The sequence below is a fragment of the Xiphophorus couchianus genome, chromosome 8 (genome assembly GCF_001444195.1).
Source record: "Xiphophorus couchianus chromosome 8, X_couchianus-1.0, whole genome shotgun sequence".
In the NCBI taxonomy this organism is placed as follows: Eukaryota; Metazoa; Chordata; class Actinopteri; order Cyprinodontiformes; family Poeciliidae; genus Xiphophorus; species Xiphophorus couchianus.
The window spans coordinates 17,022,094-17,046,411 of NC_040235.1; the positions used below are offsets into that span (position 1 = coordinate 17,022,094).

The following is a 24,318-nucleotide window of genomic DNA, read 5'->3' on the forward strand; positions in this document are numbered from 1 at the left end:
AATGTTTGCTTGTCCAAAACAGGTTATGTACAAAGTATTATCTTTTCTACATTTAAATTACTTGACAATGTTATAGTCCAGAAACACGTTTTGGAACAAGTCCTCTACTTTATCATTTTTGCTGTAAGAATGGTGCTAGTTACTGTATGAGCTGCTGTGTGTCTCAGGGCATTCACAGTAGTAATGTATTTGTCACTTTCTGAATGCAAATTCATTGCCTATGCACCCAATGCTCCCAGTTTTATGGGGTAGTTTTGCATTGTCGCAGTCAGCTTTAAAGTCCCTATTTGGATCAAGCTGTTTGGATATAATCAAGCATTAAATTTGTTTCTTTGAGCCTAAATGTTGCTGAATTTTAATTTCCCCATGCTAACAGGAGCACTTCTTCAGACAATCAAATGATTTAGACTTGCTAGTAACAGAAGATCTGATTGCAAATTGTAGTGTGTTTGTAGTTATTAATACAATCCATAAAGCAAAATAAATAAAGTGACATTTTATTGACCATTTGAAGTAGCCATACATTGATGTAAAAAAATTAAGACACATTTAAAATAATTCAAAATTTAAAAAACTATAACTTTCAATCTTAAAAAGACTTTACTGGATAATTTTGTTTTAAATTAATAAGTATTAGTAAGTCTTAAATCATTTAAAACTTTTTCAGAAACCCTGGATGTTATTTTTAGGCCCTTTTTTGATTGAACTGTAATTTATGAAATAACATTCCTTCAAAATGTGCTGTCTGTACTTTTGTGTCATAGGAAAGTGAATGAAATGTTTAGATTTACCTTACTTTATAAATACAGTTACATATTTTCTTGTTCAATTTATTAATCATAGCAATAAGAATGGTCCATACATGAATTCTGTTAACTCCCCATTCTCATACTTCTCTCAGTTTCATATGTCACAAAGGAGGATTGGCTGTAAACCTAAAGGGCAAAAGTGAGATGGAGATATGTTCCTTTAAAAGCTCCAGCTGCAGTGCATTTTTGAAGTCACCACAAGAGCCTATCTATCGTGACTAACTGTCAACATAAATGTGCATATAAACATTTTGGAAGAGAGCATCAGACTGAATCACCATGAACTCCCATGGGACTTATTCCTGCAAAAAATTGCCTTGGATAATGAGCTATCTGCATTATTCATGACAATCTGACAGATCTGCCTCACAGTTACAGGGACTAATCATCACTTTAATATACAACATTAAGTTAGTATTCCAGACGAATGTTTTACATCAATGAGCTGTATGCTGGAAAAATGTCTTGCACTGAGGATTCTGGATTTCTTTTTATTTCATTTCTAATATTTCAAGTGGCCACTTTCAATGATATTTCTATTTGAATAGTCAAGAACAAAAAACAATATTCTTAGACAGTATTGTTGAACTGTAATCATAAGGGCAAAAAATGATTCTACAAAGGCTACTCATGTGTTACAAAGTAGTGAAAATAGAATATATGTCCTTGAAGGCTTGTTCCATTGACAGCAAGGGTGGTAATCTAAACAGATCTTACAAGCTGCAAATAAAACAAAAGTATACTCTGTAACTACTTGGTGAAACATTATATTACTAATTGAAACTGTGACCTAGGGTAGAAAGATCTATCTATCACGCATACAATCATGTCAGACTAAATGAAACAAATGAAAAGAAAACCTCATTAGCGATTATTTATACAACCTCTATGCCTCTTGGGTAAATACGCATACCATGCTCTTGTATGGGTTATTTTATGAATATGTGCAAACTGATTGGATCATTGTGTGCCCAAAATCTATTTCTTATTGTAGCTGCTGTACATTGTGCACTAGTTGCACAGCTCATTTTTTGGGAAATTATCTCAAAGTAAATGAAAGACCAAGAATAATTATTCAAGAAGCATACAATAATCCTAGTTACCATACATCAGAAGCATACAATTTCCTTGGGAGTTCAGTGCTCCTGAGGCAAATTTATTAAGCCTCTAAAAAGTTTTAATTTATGCAGCAATGTAGAAAATTTTCAACATTGAAATATATGACAAACATTAGAAAATAGCTGTCTTCTCCTATTACTGTAATTTTATGTTTTGCTGAATGTCATAAATCAAAAACACTCAAAGAGTGTGCTCAATTGTCTTTTTGCTCTTGCCTAATTTTAAACATGTACACTTGTTGGGCCCAGGCATGGGGAAAACAAAAAGGACAGAATAAGAGACTGATAAAAATGTTCAATCCCTGAATGCTTAACCCATTTTCATATGTAGTTCTCAGGTTGGGAGGAATCACAGATGGAATACCCATGACATCATTGGACAACAAAACTCTGAAATAGCAGTGTTCACGCTCTTTATCCACAGTTCTGTACAGGTTGCGTTAAGGAGGATGATGTTGGGAAAGTGAAAGGCTGCATTTTTGAAGAAACCCTGGATCCAAAGAAAATTTCAGTCTTCTGTTGTGTATCCAGTGACTCTGTCCCAGCCAAAAATAAACCTTATTTTCTTAAGACTTATAAGCTTATCTGAGCTCCTGCAGAAACAACCTGGCAGAGTTATAGATTCTCCAGAAAGAGATGCATCTCTTGAGTATATCTGTTGTGAAACTGAACTGCTAATCCGGGGTTTGACCTCATCATGCCTAGTATTTGTTCATGATCTGATGATATCTTAAAAAACTTTTGTTTTTTAAGTTTAAAACAAAAATGTTTTAAACTTCCACCTTGGTAGTCAATCACTGTGATGGCTTATTAATACACCATCCAGGATCAATTGACCAAAAGGTTATTGACTTGTAATTCAGCTAAATATTTGTATTAAAATAATGTTTAATTTTCCCCTTTTGAATTGCAATGAGTGTTTGAACATATACCATTTGTTGTTCTTAAAGCACACATATACAAACACACATATAAATGAACGTAAACAGATGTGGATATTGTACACATTAATCAAAATAGAAAATTGTGCTTGATTCAAAATCTTTATACTTTAGTGAATGGTATTATTAGTTTTTTGCATCTTTTGTTTCACTAATGAAGGTAAAATCTCCACCATGAACTTCATCACAGCGTAACACCTTCCCTTCAATCAGTGAAGGTCAGTTGCAGTCATTGCTTAAGTATGGCCTTTGTCCCTTTCTACTGTGTAGGGTTTTGTTAATCTGTTGCTGAGTGTGACTATTGGCAGTGATTGGTCCAAGAGACTCAATAATGTGTGTGCTTACAGTATAAAACTGTGACAGTGCACCTCCCTGTTTCTCCACAGTGTGTTCAAAGAGGACAGAAATCAACTAAGAATTAAGAAAGGGATTAAATGCAGCTCTTCTCAACACAAATACATTTACTCAATTGTATTTGAGTAAATACAATTGAGTACTCAATTGTATTTGAGTAAATACAATTGAGTACTCAATTGTATTTGAGTAAATACAATTGAGTAAATGGAATAAGCTATTTCAACTGGCAGGCATATTTTGCTTAAGGTTAAATATACCATACAGCTGGCTACTTCAACTGTATATACTCTGACCAGTAACTTTACTAGAAACACTTGTTTAAAATACATGCTTCCACAAACTCAACCAGTCATATGATCAAATAAATGCATTGAGGCATCTAGATGTGGTGAGGACGATTTGCTGAAATTTAAACAGAATATCAGAATGAGGACGAAAAGGGATTTAAATAAATTTCTGGCTCTTGGTGCCAGAAAGGCTAGTGGGAGTATTTCAGAAACTTCTGTGTCTACTAGGAGTTTCACACAACTCTCTTTCAGGTATACCGAGAATTATCTGAATATGCAAAACTATTGACTGAGTGCCTGAGGAAAAAACCCCAAAAAACTGTCCTGTCATTGTCAGATACTGCTTTAAAATGATAGGAAGAAGACAATAGCTTAAATAACCACTTGTTAAAGCAAATATATTTGGAATTGTGTGATGTTAGCAAGTTAATATGCTCAAAAATATCAGATAAGTGTCTTCGACTTCTTGTTGAATATAGGCCATGTAATACCTTATCAAATGAGAACTGAGTGAATATACAGCATATAGCTACTCCCACTCATTTTCTCCTGCTACTCTTTTTCTGCATTATCTGAATTTATCGGGGCCATTATTTGAAGTAGATCACTCTCTCTCCCATTTGCTTAGCACCGTAATTGAACTCTGTCTTTCCTGAACAAAACCACTGAAAAAGCTATCGCTGTTAGTATTATAGCTAATATAATTCATTTGATGTGCTCTCTTTGTTTGTCACTCCCACAGAAAATTCAGCTTTTGTGATTCGCTGTGTATCTTTCCAGGAGATAACAAGGAAGGGGTTTCTCTCCACTGTCACCAAATACTTGCCCAAGATAAGTGATATCTCCAAAGTCATTGGCACAAAATATCTGGCTGGTCTTCCTTAGATTATTTTTGTACCTGTTGGCAATGCTTGATTAGTGGAATTTGACTGTGTTGTATTATGGCTATCAATTTGATTGTATAATTTCATTTGACTGAATTAAACAAAATTTGGCTCAAACTCTGTGTACAGAATATGTGCTATGCTGTCCAGTGCAAAAAGTAAGAGAGTTTAAAAGAGAGTTTATTACTCTCAAAATTTATTTTTATTATTAAATCTGCAAAGACACACAAAACACAAAGTTAAAAATAAAAATCACACTCTTAAAAGCATTCCAAAAAAGGTTTTAAGAGAGTGAGGTATGGACTCAAAAACTTCTGATATTTTTATTTATTTGTTTTGTGTAATTTAAATTGATGACTGAGAAATGTAAGAAATGTAAGACATCACTCATAGCTGATATTGTGTTTTTTCCTACTATGTTCAAATTCTTAATGTGAGCACAATATTCAGTTTTAAATATATGCATTGGTATAATAAATGAAAAAAAATATTGCTGCTATCAGCAAGGAGCTGAACTGTAGCACTGTGTCAGACTTACATATGCAGCACTGCTGGGCTGCAATATGCAAAGCAATTCTGCCCTAATGTTGAATGATATGCAAACATTAATCCTTGAGTCATGGAAACAGCACGTGATCGAAACGCCAATATTGTTGAAGCTTGGATGCTTCGTGACTGTGTGTCAACCCATCCATTTAGTGAAAAGTTTAGAGTTATGCAAACACATTTGCCAGAGTGCCTGTGTAAATCTGATCCCAGACTGGTAGTTTTCTTACCTGACCTCTCCTGGATCTTCGGTAACCAACACATCTGTCTTGCAGCTGGCAATTGGATTGATTGACATTTCCACTGGTGGTACTACAAAGCTTTTACTGACTGGGAGCCACAACCCTTGGCCCAAACTGTAGAATGATCTGTACAAACATAAAAGTATTCAAATGTTACTTTAGTTCAAGCCAGATTAAAACATTTTGACAGAATATGTGGCGTGGCAGTGGAATAGAGGGTAGAGCGGGCGACCAATGTACAAAGGCCTCAGTTCCATTGACCTTTGCCGCATGCTTCCCCCTGTCTCACTACCATCTTTCCTGTCAATCTACTATGAAAGCTTCATATTAGAATCATATTTTTTTCATATTTTTTATAGAATAAAAAAGCTGATAAAAAATGTATTCAACCTGTCCAACGCATTGATGTAAAGTAGAATTGAACCTAGCTCAAAGCAAGGCTCAATAAGACATAGATGAGTGATTTTGGTATACAAAAAGTACTGGTTTACACAGAATCATGGCATAAACCCAAAAGAACACTTTTGAAATGAATAAAATCAAAGGTTGCAAGCTGGGCCTGTTTTCAACATTAAGTATTACAAATGTAATTACAAAAGTATGGTCACAAAATCCCATAAAGATACTCCTAGTACTTGTGTAAAAAAAATCCCAGAGAAGTTGGAGCTGTTTTAGCAGCGGACAGTGGGATCACAATTTGATATTTGCATGAATACACACAAGAAAATACTAAGGCAATATTATTAATCTCATTTGAACTGTCATGAATACATTTTAGAAGATGAAATTATGTTATCTTTTTACTGTATAAACAGATGATTGTACACCTGAATGGGTAGGAAAACCTAAAGGCTCATTTTCTAGAAGTACTAGAAAAGTCAAAAAAAATTTTTTAGGTGATTACTAAAGATATTTTTATTATTTAAAATAAAAACATAATTAACAATTATGAGCATACAAGTTGTACTTTTTTGTATTCATACGTTACATGCAAACCCGCCTCCCCCAAAAAACAAGAAATTTGCTCTGAAGTCAATAAAGTCAGCATGCTCCCCTATGCCTTCATGTTCTCTGGCATCTGTAGCTTTTACCCTTCATATTTCATCATACATGTTAAATTCAATGGTAATTCTATACAGACTGTATATGATTAATAGGTTCACTTTTCCACTAAAACATGAAGCTCCACTTCTGCCACCAGGGTGATATAATCACTAATTTAAAGAGAGAGACAAACTTGCAAACTCTGACAACATTCAAGGTACTGAGATTGCACTGCAGATGGGTAGCATCGGAACACCAAAGAAGGATTGTTGTACCGTGATTCCTTTGTGTAAACTCGGTTTAAACTAGCTAAATACACCTTTGTGTGTTCAACAAATGAACAGAATGTTATTTCGTTTCAAACCTCCCAATGAAAAACCTTCAACATGCTGCCAATTTCCTGATTTGACTCAACAAATTTGAATAGATTTCACTCATTATAACCTCTGTTCAACATCTGACAGTTCAGAAAAAATATATAAATCCAATGCTTTTGTGGAGCTGCTACCTTGAGATCACAAGATGCTTTTATTTCTCACTGTTCAGGCAGCTCTGGTTTTACTGAAAGCCTGCCAACTGTGAATCTAATTCCTGTTTTAATAATCTTCCTCTCTTTACTGACATAGAGGAATGATTTCGTCCAGCTAAGGAGCATTGCAGTCTTCTTGCCTCCTACTCTAAACAGCACAGATATAAAACCAGTTCAACTCCAGACTAATGCAGGTTTCCACTTTACTGCTGCAACTTAACTCACTTGTGTTGTTATCTGTACTGGTGTGTTCAAGGCTGAATGCATTTTGCACTGCAACTGAAACTGTGTGTTTGGTTAGTGCCTGAGGTTTTGTGTGTGTGACTTGATCACAAACATACTGTGTAGCCTTTAACTGGCTGTGCAGGTGTAGCAAGGAGAGTGTTTCTGTCCAAAACACAGATTGTGAATTTAGTGCATCAATTCTTATAATAGACTCCACCTGAACAACCAACTCTGCAAGGTCAGTGAAAAGTAAAGCAAGGCTATGGTGACAAAGAATTCCTCCTACCTACATAAAGAAGGTCTAGGGAGCATGAAATAGGAGTTCAATTTCTCAAAATCAGTACCCATCATCTTTTAGAAAGTACACCAGTTTCTGTATTTTCGGGTGAGTTGGCTGGTTGAAAAGAGCAGCTGGGCAACAGAGAATGGGTCCCTTGCCTTTTACACATGATGAAAAATGTCAAACACAATGACCCCATCAAGACTGTAGAGTGAAACAAAAAATGGCAGTAAAAGCATTTGAAATGAGGCCTTCCACATGTTTTCCTTGGGCTATTCTGCAAAAACACAAAAAAAGCCCATTGGCAAGACTTTACTCCACCAATAAGGTGTCTGTCTTTGTCAGTACAGCTGTATTTATATGCATCTGCCAGCTACTTATCAGTATGCTCTGTCACACACATGCGAGTCACATGTCAAGAACATGACAACTGTACAGTTATAGACTCACAGATGGCTAGCACAAGTCATATGATCAAGAAATGCACCGAGGAGTAGGACTCACCTGAAGATTCTCTCTGGGGCCTGTGCTCCTGTAACTAGGTCATAACCTTTCTCCAAGTTAGCATATGGCCAAGGACTTAATTCCAGGGAAACAAGAACAAAAACAACCATTATTCCTTTTGGTTTGTAGATTAGCTATGTCATTAAAAGTTTTTTTTCAAGCACAATAACTTAATATAAGCTAATGGTATTGATAGTCCCGATGCTTTAATAATGTGACTGAGTCTTGTTAAATGTATTGCAAGTGAAAGAGCTACATGACTATGTACATCTATTTCTAGTTGAAACATTTAGACTAGATATTTAAATACACTATACATAATTTTGCTCATGGTTTGCCTTTTTGCATTTTGTTTGGTTTTGTTTTTATGATGCTGTTTGTTTTTTCTCTACATATTCTCTAAGACTGTGGTCCCCAAACCTGGTCGTCAAGTACCCCTGCCCTGCATGTTTTCAGGGTCTACTACTTGCTTCAAAAAACCTGAGTTAAATTAATGTGTTAGCAGGCTTCTGTAGCATTTGGTGGCTGCGAAGGAAGTCATGCAATCATTTGAATCAGGTGTGCTGGAGCAGATACACATCTAAAACATGCAGAACAGGGATACTTGAGGACCAGGTTTGGGAACCACAGCTGCAACAGACATCTGAAGCCTTCACAGAACAGTTGCATTGATACTGAGTTTGAATTACACATAAATCATTTTCATTTACAAACTAGACAGCTTGTGAATGCAGTTGATTGCCCCTTTTTTAGTTTATTTAGCAGTTTCAAAGTAAAGTTGAATAAGAATGCATGCCATCCTTTGCAAATCAGGCTACTATTTGTAGAAAAACTTTATAACAGTTTATCTGCTCATTTCACATAAACAGTTTTACACTACTTTAATTTGATCATCTGCAGAAAAAAAAAATAGCTTGTGTTTCCAGGCTCATCTCCTTAAATTTTGTATATGTCTGACTATTGGGCCATATCCAAATTGTGCCAGTTTTTCTCACTCTATAATGATGGTAGGTACTTTATTACCCATTTCAATCTGACTAGAGATGACAAACTCTAAGACTTGCTATTTTTTTTTCTTCTTAGCATTACTATTGTAGTTTTATCATAACTATATCAGGACACCGCCAGAATATCTCACATTGTAAAGATGGTTTCATTTGTTGATGATCAATTATTTAAGTGCATTTCATCAAGTCTTCTCAAGGCATTAAGCACTATATTCACAAACCTTTGAGATGGCATAATAACAATTCCGTAATGATTTGCATCTGTGATCAAAATTACCCAAATTAGGCACGTAATGAAGACAAGATGATACTTAATATCTTGACAGAGGTTTCCTGTTTAGGATTAACCTCCGGCATTTCTTTTAGAAAACAGTGAATGTAAAATTGATCAGTGATTGGACTGAAGCCAGCTGATGACAAGCAAAGCTGGAATAAAATGTGATCGCTGACTGGGAAAAAGCAGCTAATTGTCGAGCAAGGTCAGAGTGGTTGCTTGTCTTTCTTTCCATCTGGTCGCTTTTTAAGGACTTTCTTCCCATCTCATTCTTCAAGTACTCCCAGGCTGATATATTTAATTACGCGATACAACGTCCTTCCTACTTTCTTTGTACACTTGTTTCATTCTTGAAAATGATGTTAACACTTTACATATGCCTTAGCATGTTTTAATCCATTAACTACACATTCTTAGATTCATGAAGGCCCTCTCCAAGTGTATACCGACTTGGAGAGGGGTATACAGGGGTTTTAAATTATATACAGGGAGGGGTTTTAAATTATTCTAATATTGCAGTAGGGTAACATAATGGTACACAGATTTAAAACTTGCTTTACATTTGAAAATTACATAAATATGTCAAGAAAAGTAGCCTTGACATATTAGATAAATGTAATAAAATATGCCAATAGAGCAGAGGTTATGGATTTTGAAAGAATTTCTATGGGTGTTCAAGCGGAAGAAGGCTTCTGCTGTAAGAGAAAGGAGCAAACATGTCTTACCCTTCATTGCGACTCCAGTCACTGCGAACGCAGAGGTGTTTATGGACAGGGTCAGGGGAATAACCCTCATGACAGCTACATTCTCCTGTGGTACAAAGAAGAGGATAATATACAGAGACAAACTTTTATTTTGTTTTTTCCTTACTGAGGGAATGTATTGCCATTTAATTTGTCCTAGGCTCCCTTATTCATTAAAGATGTATTAACTAACTAGTGGGTGGTTTATATAATTGTACAGCTCATTTTCTTCACTGAGGTAAAAATGAAGTTCATTTGCTTTGGAACTAATCTTATTAGCTGGGGTCAGTTGAAATATTTACCTATATGCAGTGGATACTCTTTTGTGTTGTGTTGAAACAAGCTATTGTGTTTATATGTTTCCACAGCTGGTTGGTTGTTTAACCAAACAACCGGCTGGTTACATTTAAGATTTTGCCAACATTTCTTAATGTTTGCCTTACTTCCACACACAGAGCCCCTTAGAGTTTCTCCTGCTGACAGGCTTCATGGAGGATACCTGCCCACAGCACCAAACATGGTAATACATGGTTTGATGACCAGTATCACTTTCCTTTGGTTTACCAGCAAACTCACCCAATCTCAATACCATAGACAAGTTATGGATTTTTCTTTTTTTTTTTTTTAATGAACATAGACACTGTACAGAACAAAGTGGATAAGCTGAATGCCACTGATGAGAAAAACTATGTTTTCATAACCCCACAGCAGAAAAACAGGACAGGCATCTCCGTCTGAACAGGTGTAACAATTTTTACAAAATGTACGCCAACTAAGTCTAGAGCACATACAGTAGACAACCTACTTTCCAGTAAACCAATATTTCAGTGTTTTCTCAATTAGTTTGAGTTTGAACAATTATGAGAAACAATTAATTTTGTTCAGCTTACTGTTTTTATAGTATTCTTTTTAGTTTTATGTATTATTATTTCTTATTAGTTCTTAGTCATAATCATCAAAATGAACAGAAACCAGTACTTGAAATATATCACTATTATAACAGAAGAGTTTCTGGAACTGTATTACAGAAACTTTTCAAAGAAATTCTAATTTATTTGAAAAGTTTAAATTTATTTGAAATATATGCACCTGCATATATTTAAAAAGCTTTATAAAGCTTTATGAGAAGGATGGCTACAGGAATGCCTTGTATTGCTTCAAAGTCATAAGCCTTACCTGAGCGGCATCTAAACATGTTTTTATTTTTCCTCAGAGATGCGCTAAAGGGAATGAATGTTATTTACTATGAATATTAACAACCAAAATTGTAGAACTGTCATGCAGGCTTGTTATGCAGCTACAGAGATGCCAATTAAACAGATTCCAAAGCAACAATGTCGAAGCAATAATAGTATGCTGAGATTTATATAGGGATGTTGCTCAGCTCATCTTTGATGCCAAGAGTAAATTTCAGGCAGATGGACAGACAATGTAAAAGCAAGATGAATCTCTGCAGCAGCTGTCTCCTGCTCACAGACAAATATATAAAGATTGCATGTGCCTCATGCTGTAACTTGATGAATGCTATCGTGAAATCTTAAGACCCTATATGAAACAGCCTTATGCTGACTATTTGTTCACAGCAGCGAAAAATCAGTTTATTAATCTACAGACCGAATTCATGGGTTTAGAATGAAAGTAGCAACAGTTATATTTATTCATTCTTGGCTGCTTAATGCAGTCTTTCTAAATGAGGAACAAGACCTCTAAAGATATCGTCCTTTCAAAATATAACAGAGATTTAGTGAAGAGTTATATAAACAAAAACAAATAATACTTCATGAACATACTTTTAAGATTAAAGAATGTCCTGTAAAAGAAATTATGTAACTATTGCCAACATTCATAAGGATAGAATGATCTCACATTACGACTATGACAAAAACTACTACAAAATAAGTGTCTCTTTATCAATTGATTGATTTATTTCAACAGACTCATGATCCACAAACATAAAAAAAAGTGTGGATGTAAGATTACTAGCAGGGTAGTTACACTAATTTCACAATATAAGCTAATATATTAAAATTAGTATTTACTGACATTTATACATTTAAAGGGGATAAAAATAAGAACTTTTCTAATCACAGCTATCAACTGCCTTTGTTGAACACAACAAAACTTGGTCTGTAATGTGAAAAATGGACATGCTCACACAGTATTAAGAATATAAAATTTTCCATACGTTTCTTTTAAGATACATACAACATATTTTCTGAAAGTTGTAGTCCTTGTAGGAAAAACACACATCATCTATGAATTCTTGAGTTTTGACTTTCAAATGATCTGCCTTGTGCAATGCACTTTTCAAAATGTGTCTCTACGCAAACTTTTAGTGTGAAAGCTGCACACTCTATTACCAGCTTGTGAAATTGTTTAACTCTCACCTCAAGTGTAATAGAACCATCAACCACTGATTTCACTATCTTATTATTTATTAAATATAAAAGTTTGTGAAAACATTTTTCCAAAACCCTTAAATACATGCAAAATATATAAAACATTTAGATTTTAAGGGGGTGTTCTTTCTTTTTGTCACAACTGCAGATAGTAGTTGAGCTGAGTACATTATTAGACGTACTTGTTTTTACACAAATAAATGTGTAAGCTGTAAAGCTGCCAAGGGACATGTTCTATACACCTTTCCCACCTTGTTTCAGATGAGGTGACCTAGCCTGGAAGCACTTTCCAGCTCTAATCTGAAACAGACCTTGCAAGTAATCAGTGAAGTGTGGCTCTTTCTTCACTGCAAACACATTTAGGTTGGAATCAAGCAATTAGCAGGAAGATTTATGCCTGGCTGATTACACAGCCTGCTGAGTTAACCTTTAACCAAAGTCAGGCGCATGTGTTTGACCTGTCAGTCTTTTGCATGAAAAAGTGCTGCTCAGGTACATAAAGATTGATTTTGTAGTTGAGATGCAAAGCTCATTTTATTGTTTACTAGACTCAAATAAGCCCAGTGAGTGTGACAGGTGCTTAAAATATATCCTTTGTGCAGAGTTTTGTAATAAAAACACATTTTGAAAAGGTTAATCAATTGTAAAAATAGAAGATAAGTAAGCTGCTTAAACACATGTCAACTGCTTTTTTGGACAACATTACAGAACATTTGAATCCATGGTTCATTACTATGTGTATAAAAACATAGTTATGTTTATGGGCACAAAATCTATACTTAGTAAATCAGCTAGACTGATAGGTATAAAAAAAACAATTAAAAAAACAACCTGCTCTTTAAGAATCAGAAAATTTTAATTCAAAGCATTTACTAGTAGTATAAAATTTTTGTTTCAGGCTTTTGTAAAATAAATATTCCTAAATGCTTCCAATTAGCTATTTTCATGCCATTTTGATTTGTGAATAGGTAAGGTGCCTGTTTATGAAGCGTCCATAACATGAGTTAATTTATGAATTTTAAAGATATGGCCACAACGTCTTCTAGTTCTACATTAGAGATACTCAAGTGTGATTCCAAATCACCATTAGATGAGCAACACTGTGCAATTGTCCTTATCCAGACCATCTAATATTGTAGGAATACACATACCTGGATAGTGCAGATGGGAACAGTAAGATGCTTTATGCGGACTAATAGAACATTGCCAATAAGTTCAGTCTCCCTGTTTTAGCTCCTTTCTCCAGTCTCTCACATCAACTGTTCCCTCTGTTCTAAATTAAGAGGCCAAACCAGTTAAAGAGAGGCAATCAATCGAGAGCACAAAGCAACTCCGTTTCACATCATGCTGGAAATCATGTTCGTCACCGTAATAATTTCTGTATCTCTTTCTGGCTGCGTGGATGATTTTCACATTTCAAGGTTCATAGTGTTGGCAGAGAAAAGATTTATTGTTGGATGGATGCCTATTTGTGCTTGTAATAATATTTCCAGGAATAGAAGTCACTCTTCTTAAAGAACTTGGGTGGATTTAATAAGTGTTTTCTCCCAGGAATGAGTGGACAGCATATACGTGTTGGTACACATATATGCAATGTGTTTAGGTGGCCAGCTAAAGCAGTTGACAAGATCAGTTCAGTTTTATATGTGAAATCCTTTTCAAAAGTTTAAATACCCTTTAAACCTTTTCACATCTATGCACATGTTTTCGTACAAATAAAAGTCTAAGAATTAAGATGTGCAGTTCTATCCATCCCTCCTGGGTATTTACTTTGTAAAACCACTTTATGTTGCAATTACAAGTGCAAGTTTGAGGGGGTCATCCATATAAGCTTTACATATATGAAATTAGAATTTTTTGGAAATCCTTCTTTGCAAATTGCTCAATCTCAATTGTGTTTTGACAGAACTTTTGTCTGATTGTCTGTGAATTACAACCTCAAAAATTGAGAATTTCTTTGTGGAAAGAATGTGCCACAAAGAAATTAAGAATGTCTTGCCACAAATTCTCAACTGGATTCAAGACTGGTCAATACAGCACATTAATATGCTTTGATCTAGAGCACAAGTGTCAAACTCAAGTCCTCAAGGACCGGTGTCCTGCAGTTTTTAGATATGCCACAGGTACAAAACACCAGAATGAAATGACTTAATTACCTCCTCCTTGTGTAGATCAGTTCTCCAGAGCCTTGCTAATGACCTAATTATTCTATTCAGGTGTGGTGCAGCAGAGGCACATCTAAAAGTTGCAGGAAACCGGCCCTTGAGGACTGGGGATTGACACCCCTGATCTAGAGAATTCCCATGGCTTGTAGTACACTGCACAAAACCCTCCTATTAGTGTCTTTTCAACAATGGCCATTCTTCCATAAAGAGTGAATGTTAAATAGTTGTTTGGTGCCAGATTCACCCACTTAAGCTGTGGATGTCCGCAGCTCCTCCAAAGGTGCCTGGGGCTGCTTCTGTAATCAATGCTCTCTCTCCTAATGACCATGCCTTGGTACATTTGTAGTTGTGCCATAGTCCTTTTATTTCTAGACTTTGGATTTTCAATAAAACCTTTTGTATCAGGATGTTCCATTATCATCACTACATTAATAAAGAAAAATCTTGAACCTTAAATTTACAATTATTTTTGCTTTGACTGCAAAAATTGCAACATTTATCTAAAAGTAAATTGCTTCAACTACTTCCAGTGACACTTTTCTGCACAATACTAACAAGAATTATTGCATTATTAGTCACCCAATTATGGACAGCCAGGATTTGAGCAGAAAGCAGAAACAATTGCATCATCTCTGTATGCTGACCTCCATGTTGGCAGGTGAATTATGGAGTGAATGTGGAGGAAAAGAGGACTGATTATCAGGTCACGGTGATACAGCAACAGGTAGTCAACAGTGCCTGTCAGCAGGCTTGACAATGAGACATAATAGGGGTGGGGGCAAATGATGGAGATGCTGGTAGAGAACCTATGGAAACACATCCTTGTTTGTGATTATAGATGTCAAAGAATGTATGTCTGCAGGCTGGCTCCTCTTTGAAAACTGGCCAACTTGACAGGTCTAAAGACCAACCTATTTAACTTCAGAACAGTTTGTACAGAGTGCAGAGAACTTTCTGTTAAAATACATACAAATTAATTATTTGAAGCATTCTTCTAATACAACCATGTGAAATACCTAAATAATTGGGCTTTGCGGCTCCATTATTTAACAAATGTGAATCCCATTTCAATCAGCAGGATTTGCTTGTACGCATTTTCATCATGTAAAATTCTGAACATTTGAGACAGAACAAACTAGGGAATACACCAATGATGACTATTAAAGGAGCTGCGATTCCATTACATTGTATTGAATTAAATAACTGACTGTACATACAGTTCATTTCAAAACATTCATAGGCACCAAAGGGGGTGGTGAAATTCACCCTCCATTATTACACCCCTGATCCATATCTGGAGGTAGTAATATACCTGTAAATTTCTCTGAGCCGCAGGAAGTAATTCTGGGTTGCAGAAAAAATGAGAAGACCAATACTAACTACAAATACAGGAAGCAGCAGCTGTTCAGTATGTGGATTCACACAGAACAGAGACATGTGCCATCCTTTAGTGTCAATCTAATCTGAGAAATATGCTAATCAGCGCAATCTGATGCAGAAAATAACATACTGAGGATGGCCCACAACAACTTTGCCTGTTTGAAGTACTGAATGTATTTGGACAACTCAGCTCTGGGAAAATCCTCTGCAGGTGAAGGCTGAAAGCTGTACACTACAACTCCTTGCTTCCATAATCACAGCACTATGTGCTGAAATCTCAAAGGACTGTGGTTTTAATCGCCTTTTATAATGTGAAAAGACAAAATAAGTCATAAAGAGGCTGGAGGGTCCATGGTTGCTTGTTTATTTTGGAACTATGAGGTGAAAGGAGATAAAGTAAAGAGGGACTTTTATCTCCAAAAAAGCATTTGTAAACCACTTCTGAATTGTCTTTCACATGGTCTAAACTTAAAACTTTTTGTCTTAATTCCATACCCAGGAAAATACACTGTTGTTTGTTGTTGTAATCTGACAAAAGATTTTTTAAAAAGTTTCAGGAGTGATTTTGTAAGACAAATTACTGAGCTGTATTCTATGGTCCTTTAACCAACAGTTTTAATTTCCTGATGTTATAGTTACCAGGTGTAGCATGTACAGTAGATCAGAAGTATTTTGACCATTCAGCAAAAAATTAATGGGGCCAGTGATTTAAATTTCCTCCTTCCAGTCCAATCCACATGTACAGCAAGTATGTTTTTGTTTAATTTTGTTGTGTTTGATGCAGCAAAAACAATCATTTGGCATTTTACTTTGTAAGAAATGACACAGTTAAAAGGTATATTAAATATTTAGAACATTTTCATCGTGTGTGTGAGTGTCCCATCAAGCATTTAAAAGGACATGTCCTGTAATAGAAATCTTTTTAAGAACACCTTTGGCACCTTGGTGAACCATTATTCACCAAGGACAACAAAAATACTTAAGAGCAATTACTGATTACACAATCTAGCTTCGGATAAGGACAGATGAAAGGAGAAATAAAGAGACAGTGACAGGAAGGCAGCAGCTCTTACAAAGTAAACATTTTGAATGCAGTGAGGGCTGGATAAATGACTCAAAAATTGAGTTACAACCTTTAATGATTTCACATTGCAGCGACGTGCAGGGACTAATGAACTGCAGTTGGATGCACTCTTGTCTCTACACATCCGGAATCTCCAAACACATATGTGCCAATTCCATCTTTGGCATTGTTGTGTGTACCGACTGGGCTGGGAGTCTGGGCCTCTAATACATTATGCATCAGCCCTCAGCATGTCCTTGACTTGGGTTACATAAATTTCACATACATTACAGATGTAATCCATTCTAATGAGCTTAGATTTTATCCAGTCGGGGGAAAAAAAACACTGGGGAAACAGACCACTCAAGGTAAGATAAATATCATCAAGCTGCCTGCTCAGCTTTTGCTGGGACGGTTTTAATGTCACTAGGTGCAAAGCGTTCTGTGCTGAATGTGTACATACTGGAGCTGGTGGTTGTTTACCGAGATGCGGTGAAATACTTTGCAAGTTCTGCTTACGCATTGTGTGTGCTGGAGTTTCGCTGTCGTTCCAAGGATAGACAGAGGACCTTAAGAGGACTGTTACATTTACCTAAAATAACGCCAGAAAAAAAAAAGAAACAAAAAAAAAAAATTTTCTTAAAATATACACTGCTGCTTGTATTATTTTAGAATTATAGCAAATCAATTATGAAATGCTACCAATGGGACATCATTCAAAATATTTTACATATATAAGGTAGTAGATTCTGCAATAGTCCTAGGCTGCTAAAGGACAAATTGACTGCCTTTTTCACTCTGCTACTTTCTTCTTTTACTACTCTTCAATTTGTATTATTTATTGTTATTTAACATGTTAACTTACGGCTTCTCTTGTTTTTTTTTACATATATATATATATAGAAGCTATGCCTAGTCTGCGTGCTGTTTGCCTGTCACACCTTCTTGGAGGGGGACATCAGCTGAGAAAAATGCTGTCAACAACAAAACATTTCCCTTCTCCTGCTATTAACATATAAAGTATTCCTCCATCAGTTCTTTTGTTTCAATTGTGTGTTTGTTCTGTTTGCTAGCAGTTTGGTTATTCCATGGTCATACCAGGTTCATACCAGGTTCTACCGGAGGTCTCTTCCTGTTAAAAAGGGGTTTTTCTTCAACATGCTCATTCTCATCCAGGAGTGAATGCTACAGTCAATGACTCTATACAATCAGCTGGGTTTCCTTAGATAGAACAATTTTGAAACTAATGTGTATTGAATGAACTGAACTTGATGCACTGATTAACAACTAGGACGTAATGTATGTGGGATTAAATTGAAATGGCTTTTTGTAAAGTGCATCAAAATTACATCTGTTGTGAAATTGTGCTTTATAAATCAGCTGAATTAAATTGTGCAAAGATAAGTATGTCACTTGCAGATGACTACTGAGATTAGTGGTTGAATGCTTTAGCATTATTTGACATGCATCAAAATGAAAATACCAATAATAAAATGGTATAGATGTAATTAATTTTGCTCAAAACAGAGACTGTTAAAGTTTTTATACAGTTAGAAACTCATACCGGCTCATAAGTAACATGCTACAAGAATCACTCACTACTCTGTGGAGGAGAAAGGGCCTGTGTTTATATTGAATGAGAATGTGTTGTGTTGTGTGAACCAACCTGTCTCCTGGTCACAAATCTGTTCACAGGGCTCAGTCGTCCTTTGGCCACAGTAGTCATGGACCCACTGTGTTGATGAATTGGTCTGATAGTAAAGCGTTAGCTTAGCTGGATTTAGCCAGTTGGAGACATCCAGGAAGCTGCCCATGCTCACCACAAAACTGCTTCCTGGAATACAACAAATAATAGATTCATTTAATTTTACATATGCAAAAAAAAAAACATATTCTGAAAAAAAAACCCAACTAAAATAGCCAAAAAGAATATGACTGATTGGTATGTTTTAAAAGCTTCTTTCGACATTTCACTGTAAAATCAATTGGGGAAGAAGCTAATTCTTTTGTTTTCACTGTAATTTTATTTTCCATCCTGACTGGACTGAATTTCAATGAGAAAATTAAGACCCATAATGTGTGTATCGATGGGATTTCCTTGGTAATTGCAGCATATGGGATAAAAGGGTTTCACAAGTCAATCAGTCAATGCTATTCTTACCTTTCTTTCTTACAGCTTTCAGACCAATCGTTATTCTCTGATCACTGAACAAGACTATTCCTAATTGATGCCAATGAGTTTCAGTTCCACAGGGAGCTGTGAGGGGATTGTGCTTTAGCCCTCTAGTTAAAGTCTTAAGCAGCTGTATTGAGAGTATCAATAACCAGAAAATTAAAACCACTGGCAGGTAGGGTAAATAAAACGTGGACTCCAGTTTAAAACAAACAACCTTCAACAAGGGAACCTCTGGTCTGAGTATTTTGGATTGATGAATGTCACCTTTGATTGTGTTAATTCTCTCCTGAAGACAAAGCACACCCTTTACTTTGCAATAACGCTCCTCGAAAGCAGTGGCTGCTTCCAAGAGGACAATGTACTCTGCTGCTCTGCATAAACTGCTGAGAAACAGCTTGTAGAGCAAAGAGATAAAGTCTCCAAATTTCCTAGATCAAAATCTGATGTAACGTTCATGGAATGCACTGGACCAGACCAACAGATGCCTCAACCTACAACCCACAGGACAAAAACAAAAAATCAGCTGTCAGTGACCTGGTACTGGTAACCAAACCAGACAGACTTGACATCAGTGGTGTTTATTGCAATTTAAATGACTTTAAGATGATTCCTCTTCACAAAGTAGGGATCGTAATATAGTTTTTTTATTTTTTTATTTTACAACTTTGGCGCGACTTGGCCATTAGTACACACTGATGCAGTGTGATCTAAAGGTTCTACTGCATCTCTAGCTTTTTGTTTAGAGTTGTTTTTGTGCTGAAAAGCAAATCTTAATTCTAGTCTGTAGTCCTTCACACTGTTCTTTCCAGGATTGGAATCACCCTGAACACACCTCTATCAAAGGTGTGTTCAGGGTGATTGTGCAGCGTTAATTTTCCCCACATGTAACAGTTTGCTATTGAACATTCACATCTGATTAGAACACCTTCTTCCACATGTCTGGCTTGTGGTCAATTTTAGACCAGACTGCCAACAACTTTCCTCCAACATTGAGTTTCTTCTCACCATTGTTCTATTGAGGCCCAATTTGTGGAACGCCTGACCTTTAGTTGTTCTGTCAGCTGAACTCCTCCAAAGTTACTATATGCCCATTGTCTCCGTCTCCGCTTACTGTGCTCCTTATCTGATCTGTTAGTTTATATGGAAGAATGACTCTGTAGACTTTCAGATGTTTCATTCTCTTTTCCCTTTTAACTGATGGACTGGACTTTATTTTTGCGAAAAGTTGAATGTATAATTTTTCTGATTTTATTTTGAAAAAAAACCTTTTAAAACTAAGTATTCATTTCTGTTCATCAGGAATACCATTTATCTGCCGTCATCGGTGGCCATGAGTATTCATCACATACTCTGCTAGCTGCAGCTTAGCACAGAGGAATAGGTGGACTGAGAGGCAGGATGCACTGCACAACACAAGATTGCGATCGATGGCGCTAAAACCCGCCTCTTGACTCTGATTGGTAGTTAGCACTGGGGGCGCTGGGGGAAGGCAGAGGAGCTAAATTGTTATTATGACTCTATATATATATGCATATATATATATATATATATATATATATAAATTAATAAGTAGGTTACACACTTCAGCTTTAAGCATAAGTAGACATACATATCATGGGTAGATATCACATGTATGCCAATTTTCAGTCGAAATATTGTGAAGTGCATTGTGGTTTTATACTTTCCAAGAAATTAGGGATATTGCTGCTGCTTTTAAAAAAATAAAGTACCCCACAGAAGCAGGAGTAAGCTATATACTCTCCAGAACAGACTCTTAAAGTAATCTGCTAGGTCAGACTGAGTACAGGCGACCACACTGATACCCATTCCTGCAAGAAGGCAGTTTAGCTAAAATCTCCACTGAGAGAACAGATAAACTTAAAGTTTCCACCCACACAGTGCAATTGTAACATTATTGCTTCTTTTCTCTTGGATGTAAAAAGAAAACACTTAAGCAGTAGGAGGATTGTTTATTTCACAGTGCACATTTTCTATTCTTAGTCTTCCTCCTATCCTTCATTAGAGCAAAGAAAAACTGGAGAGTTAGTCTGTGAAATAAATATATTTTTAAGAGTGAATTTATTGTGAATGCAATGCTTCGGAAGTGCGTATGTCTTTTCTTTTTTCTTTTTTTATCTTGGATGCATCACCTCCCACACCAATGGAATGATGTGTCTGAGGCAAGATTGAAACATAAATAATTTGGAATAATTATTTTTAATATATATTCTATGTTGGAACTCTGATATTTATCAAAAAGAGTTAATAGCTGAGATTATGAGATGAAAACAAAAGAGATTTACAAACATATTTAGCAGCACCCGCACTAATAACTGCAGTAACATGATGACACTCTGCAAATAAGTAAATCAGTTTCCTAACTAAGCTTTGGGAGACATTTTTCTCCTCCTCCACTCTCATGTAGCACATCTCCGGTTTTTCTGTAATGGGGAGTCATTTCTCCACAATTAGTCTGTTTGTCAGCGAGTGCATGAGACTGACTACACATGTAAAGAAAAAAAAATAATTTTTTTTAAAAAATATAAAAGTTACAACCTGCACCTTTAATTCCTAGCCCATATTCTATAAAATTCTCTCATGTAATGTTATACTGTGACACCTTTCTAAAGTAAAACACTAAATTTATTTTAAAATCAAAGCCTTTGACTAATCCAATCCACTGTTTTGATTTCATGTCCACAGATGCTAACAGAGCCATCAAATTTGAAAGATTGTGAGCTGCATTAACACATGATGTATTTACAGGCAGGTTTACATTTGCTTTAAAACAAAAGTTGATTTCTAGCAAAAGCATAGCTCAGTATATACTGTATGTCAGTCTACAGACTTAATTCACATGTAAGGCAGTCTGCCACATGACTAGTCTGAGTTCATCAAAAATAATTAGAAAAAGTCTACTATATTTCAAGCACATCAGTTGAATGATTGCAAATATCTGTTATTGGTTGAGGCAATTGATAATTTTCTTTTTTTCCATTGCTTTTCGCACACTAGTTTTTTTTTCCAATGTTTGCAGTTTTTTGTTTTTTTTTTAGTAAAGGCTTTTATTTCTCTTGAATAGTTGGAAATCTATTGTTCTTAATTGACTGTTGTGAAAAGCTTTTGAATGTTGTGATAAAGTGGTTCAGTTTGCGTTTATCACTTGTCCCTTGTTATTTCTGATTCATTTCATCTTTCTACAGTTGGTCATAATGCTTCTCAATTGAGGGTGTTGAGATTTTAATGCAAGTACTTTAAAAAAAAAACAAAAAAAAAAACAGAAGTGTCAGTTTAAAGTAATCTTTTAAATTTACATACAGGAATGTTCCTACTAGAAATAATGTTACCGTTTTAGAATGACCCAGCTAAAGTGCAGATATGAATCTGACAGAGAATTTGTGGATGAAATTTAGAATTATGATAAGAAGACCTTTCAAACTTTCAAACTAATCACTAAACATAGTGATAATACCAGAAACATGCAAAAAACTTAATTAAAATGTAAAAAGGGCTTGAGTGCTGTAACGCTAATAAAGATTTTTCTATTGACTATTGAGAAGGGTATAAATAATATCAATCATGCTATTTTTTTAGAAAATGTAAATAAAAATAAAAATAAAAATAAATATTTTTCAAACCAATATGTATTTCACATAGTTTTATCTTTTGAGAGCTGCCTAACCACTGTAATCACTGAGAATACTATGACTGACTAATAACACACTCAAAACTAACTGCATCACTGTTTACAATTTTGCTCTCAGTGAAATGGTTCTTTCAAAGTTTTGCTTAAAAGAATCTCAACTGTCTTTGATCATCTAAAATTGCTTTGACTGGTCAAACCTGAAGCAAACTCTTCTGACGTAAATTGCAGAACTTGAAGGACATTTTTAAGAGAAGATTTCCAATGCTCTTTTGGCAAAAGGACAACCATAGAAAGAAAAGCAGAAACAGAAACAATGAAAACTACAAATATTCAAGCTTGAGCCTTTAGAATACTGTTTGTGATTTGCGAAACCTTTATTTTATTTGCAAGTTTAAAAACATCTTAATCTAATTTCTAATATGTATCCTGTCTCTAGAACTGAATGTAGTCTTACACCCATTACAATTTTTTTTTTCATAAATACCTAAAAATGCACAATGACTTGGTTTCTACATCTTTTCACTAGTCAGCTAAGCTTTACTGTGTGACTTGTACTTACCATCTGCAACAAAATGCTCTGGCACATGGAGAGTAACCTTGACGGTAAGAGGGCAGGAGTCCTGTGTAGCATAGACAATGGCGATGACACACGTGCTGATGGTAATCAGTGTCAGGGTGACCTTATTCAGGGGACTTTGTGAGTGGCCTAAAGGTACAAATAGAGAAAAAAACAGAAAGAAAATTTAAGGAAAATATGGGTTTAGTGCTTTGTTTTAAAGATGAAAAAAACATTTTAATTCTGCATTTTTAACAGGTGAATAGAACATTACACAAATCTACATCTGCCCTTTTGATCATTGAAGGTAGAGCTTCCGAGCTCTTTTCAACTGAAAAGAAAATTAATTTCAAGTCTGTCTTGCAATACTAGCTATGACTCATATTATGACGTACATATGTGGTGCATTGCTGAGGACGCCACAGCTTCTGAACAATAGTCTAGAATTATTTCTAAGTGTGATAAATTATTTTATGCCAGTGACAGGGTTATAGATTGGTAGTTACTGTGGCACTTTGGCTCTGTCAGGCATCGTATTTCCAAGCTGGAGGATAGGGAATGAAATTAGCCGCTTAACCTCTGCCTGCTAATATCTATCATGGGACAAAACGTGACGGTTTAAAAATTAGGTTTACTGGAATCTCCCTGTGGTGGCTAGGAAGTCTGTATTATTGCATCTTAATGATAAATGTTGAGTTTGTATTACTCTAAAAGAATAGTTCAAAATCTGAAATGTTGATAGCTTATGAAATTATGTTCAAACTAACAATGGTTAAATTAGGCGTGCAAGACTGTCCATTAGAAAAAAAAACAACAAAAAAAACAAATTAAAATTCATTGAATTAGTGATACATCAAAGAGATCTATGAAAAAAAACAACATTTTTTATAATATAAATGACCAATTAAATTTACAATGATGGAAACCTTGACAGAAGTCCAAAGGTAGTAAAGTGCAGCACAAGGTTAAAACTATGGAGACAAATTTAAGTTTACAGAAACAACAGCTGCCTCCATCAGAAGAGGAAGTGCAGTTAATCCTTCGGGGTCGGGGCGCTGTCAGTAAGGTTCTGAAGAGGTCCCTCAATTACCGTAAAAGCTTACTGAGTGGAGTAAAGAATGTATGCTCACGGTGGCAAACACT

General features: G+C 35.5%; 1 protein-coding gene across 2 annotated transcripts in view; it reads right to left on the minus strand.

Moving 5' to 3' along the window:
• astn2 (astrotactin 2) overlaps positions 1-24,318 on the minus strand; it is a 276,226-nt gene that overhangs the window by 143,853 nt on the left and 108,055 nt on the right. For both annotated transcript variants that reach the window (XM_028025024.1, XM_028025025.1), the window contains 5 exons: positions 23,179-23,325; positions 18,464-18,631; positions 9,773-9,857; positions 7,767-7,841; positions 5,173-5,310 (listed from right to left, as the gene is read on the minus strand). In XM_028025024.1, the coding sequence (XP_027880825.1) occupies positions 5,173-5,310; positions 7,767-7,841; positions 9,773-9,857; positions 18,464-18,631; positions 23,179-23,325 (613 nt within the window). The remainder of the gene's footprint in view (positions 1-5,172; positions 5,311-7,766; positions 7,842-9,772; positions 9,858-18,463; positions 18,632-23,178; positions 23,326-24,318) is intronic.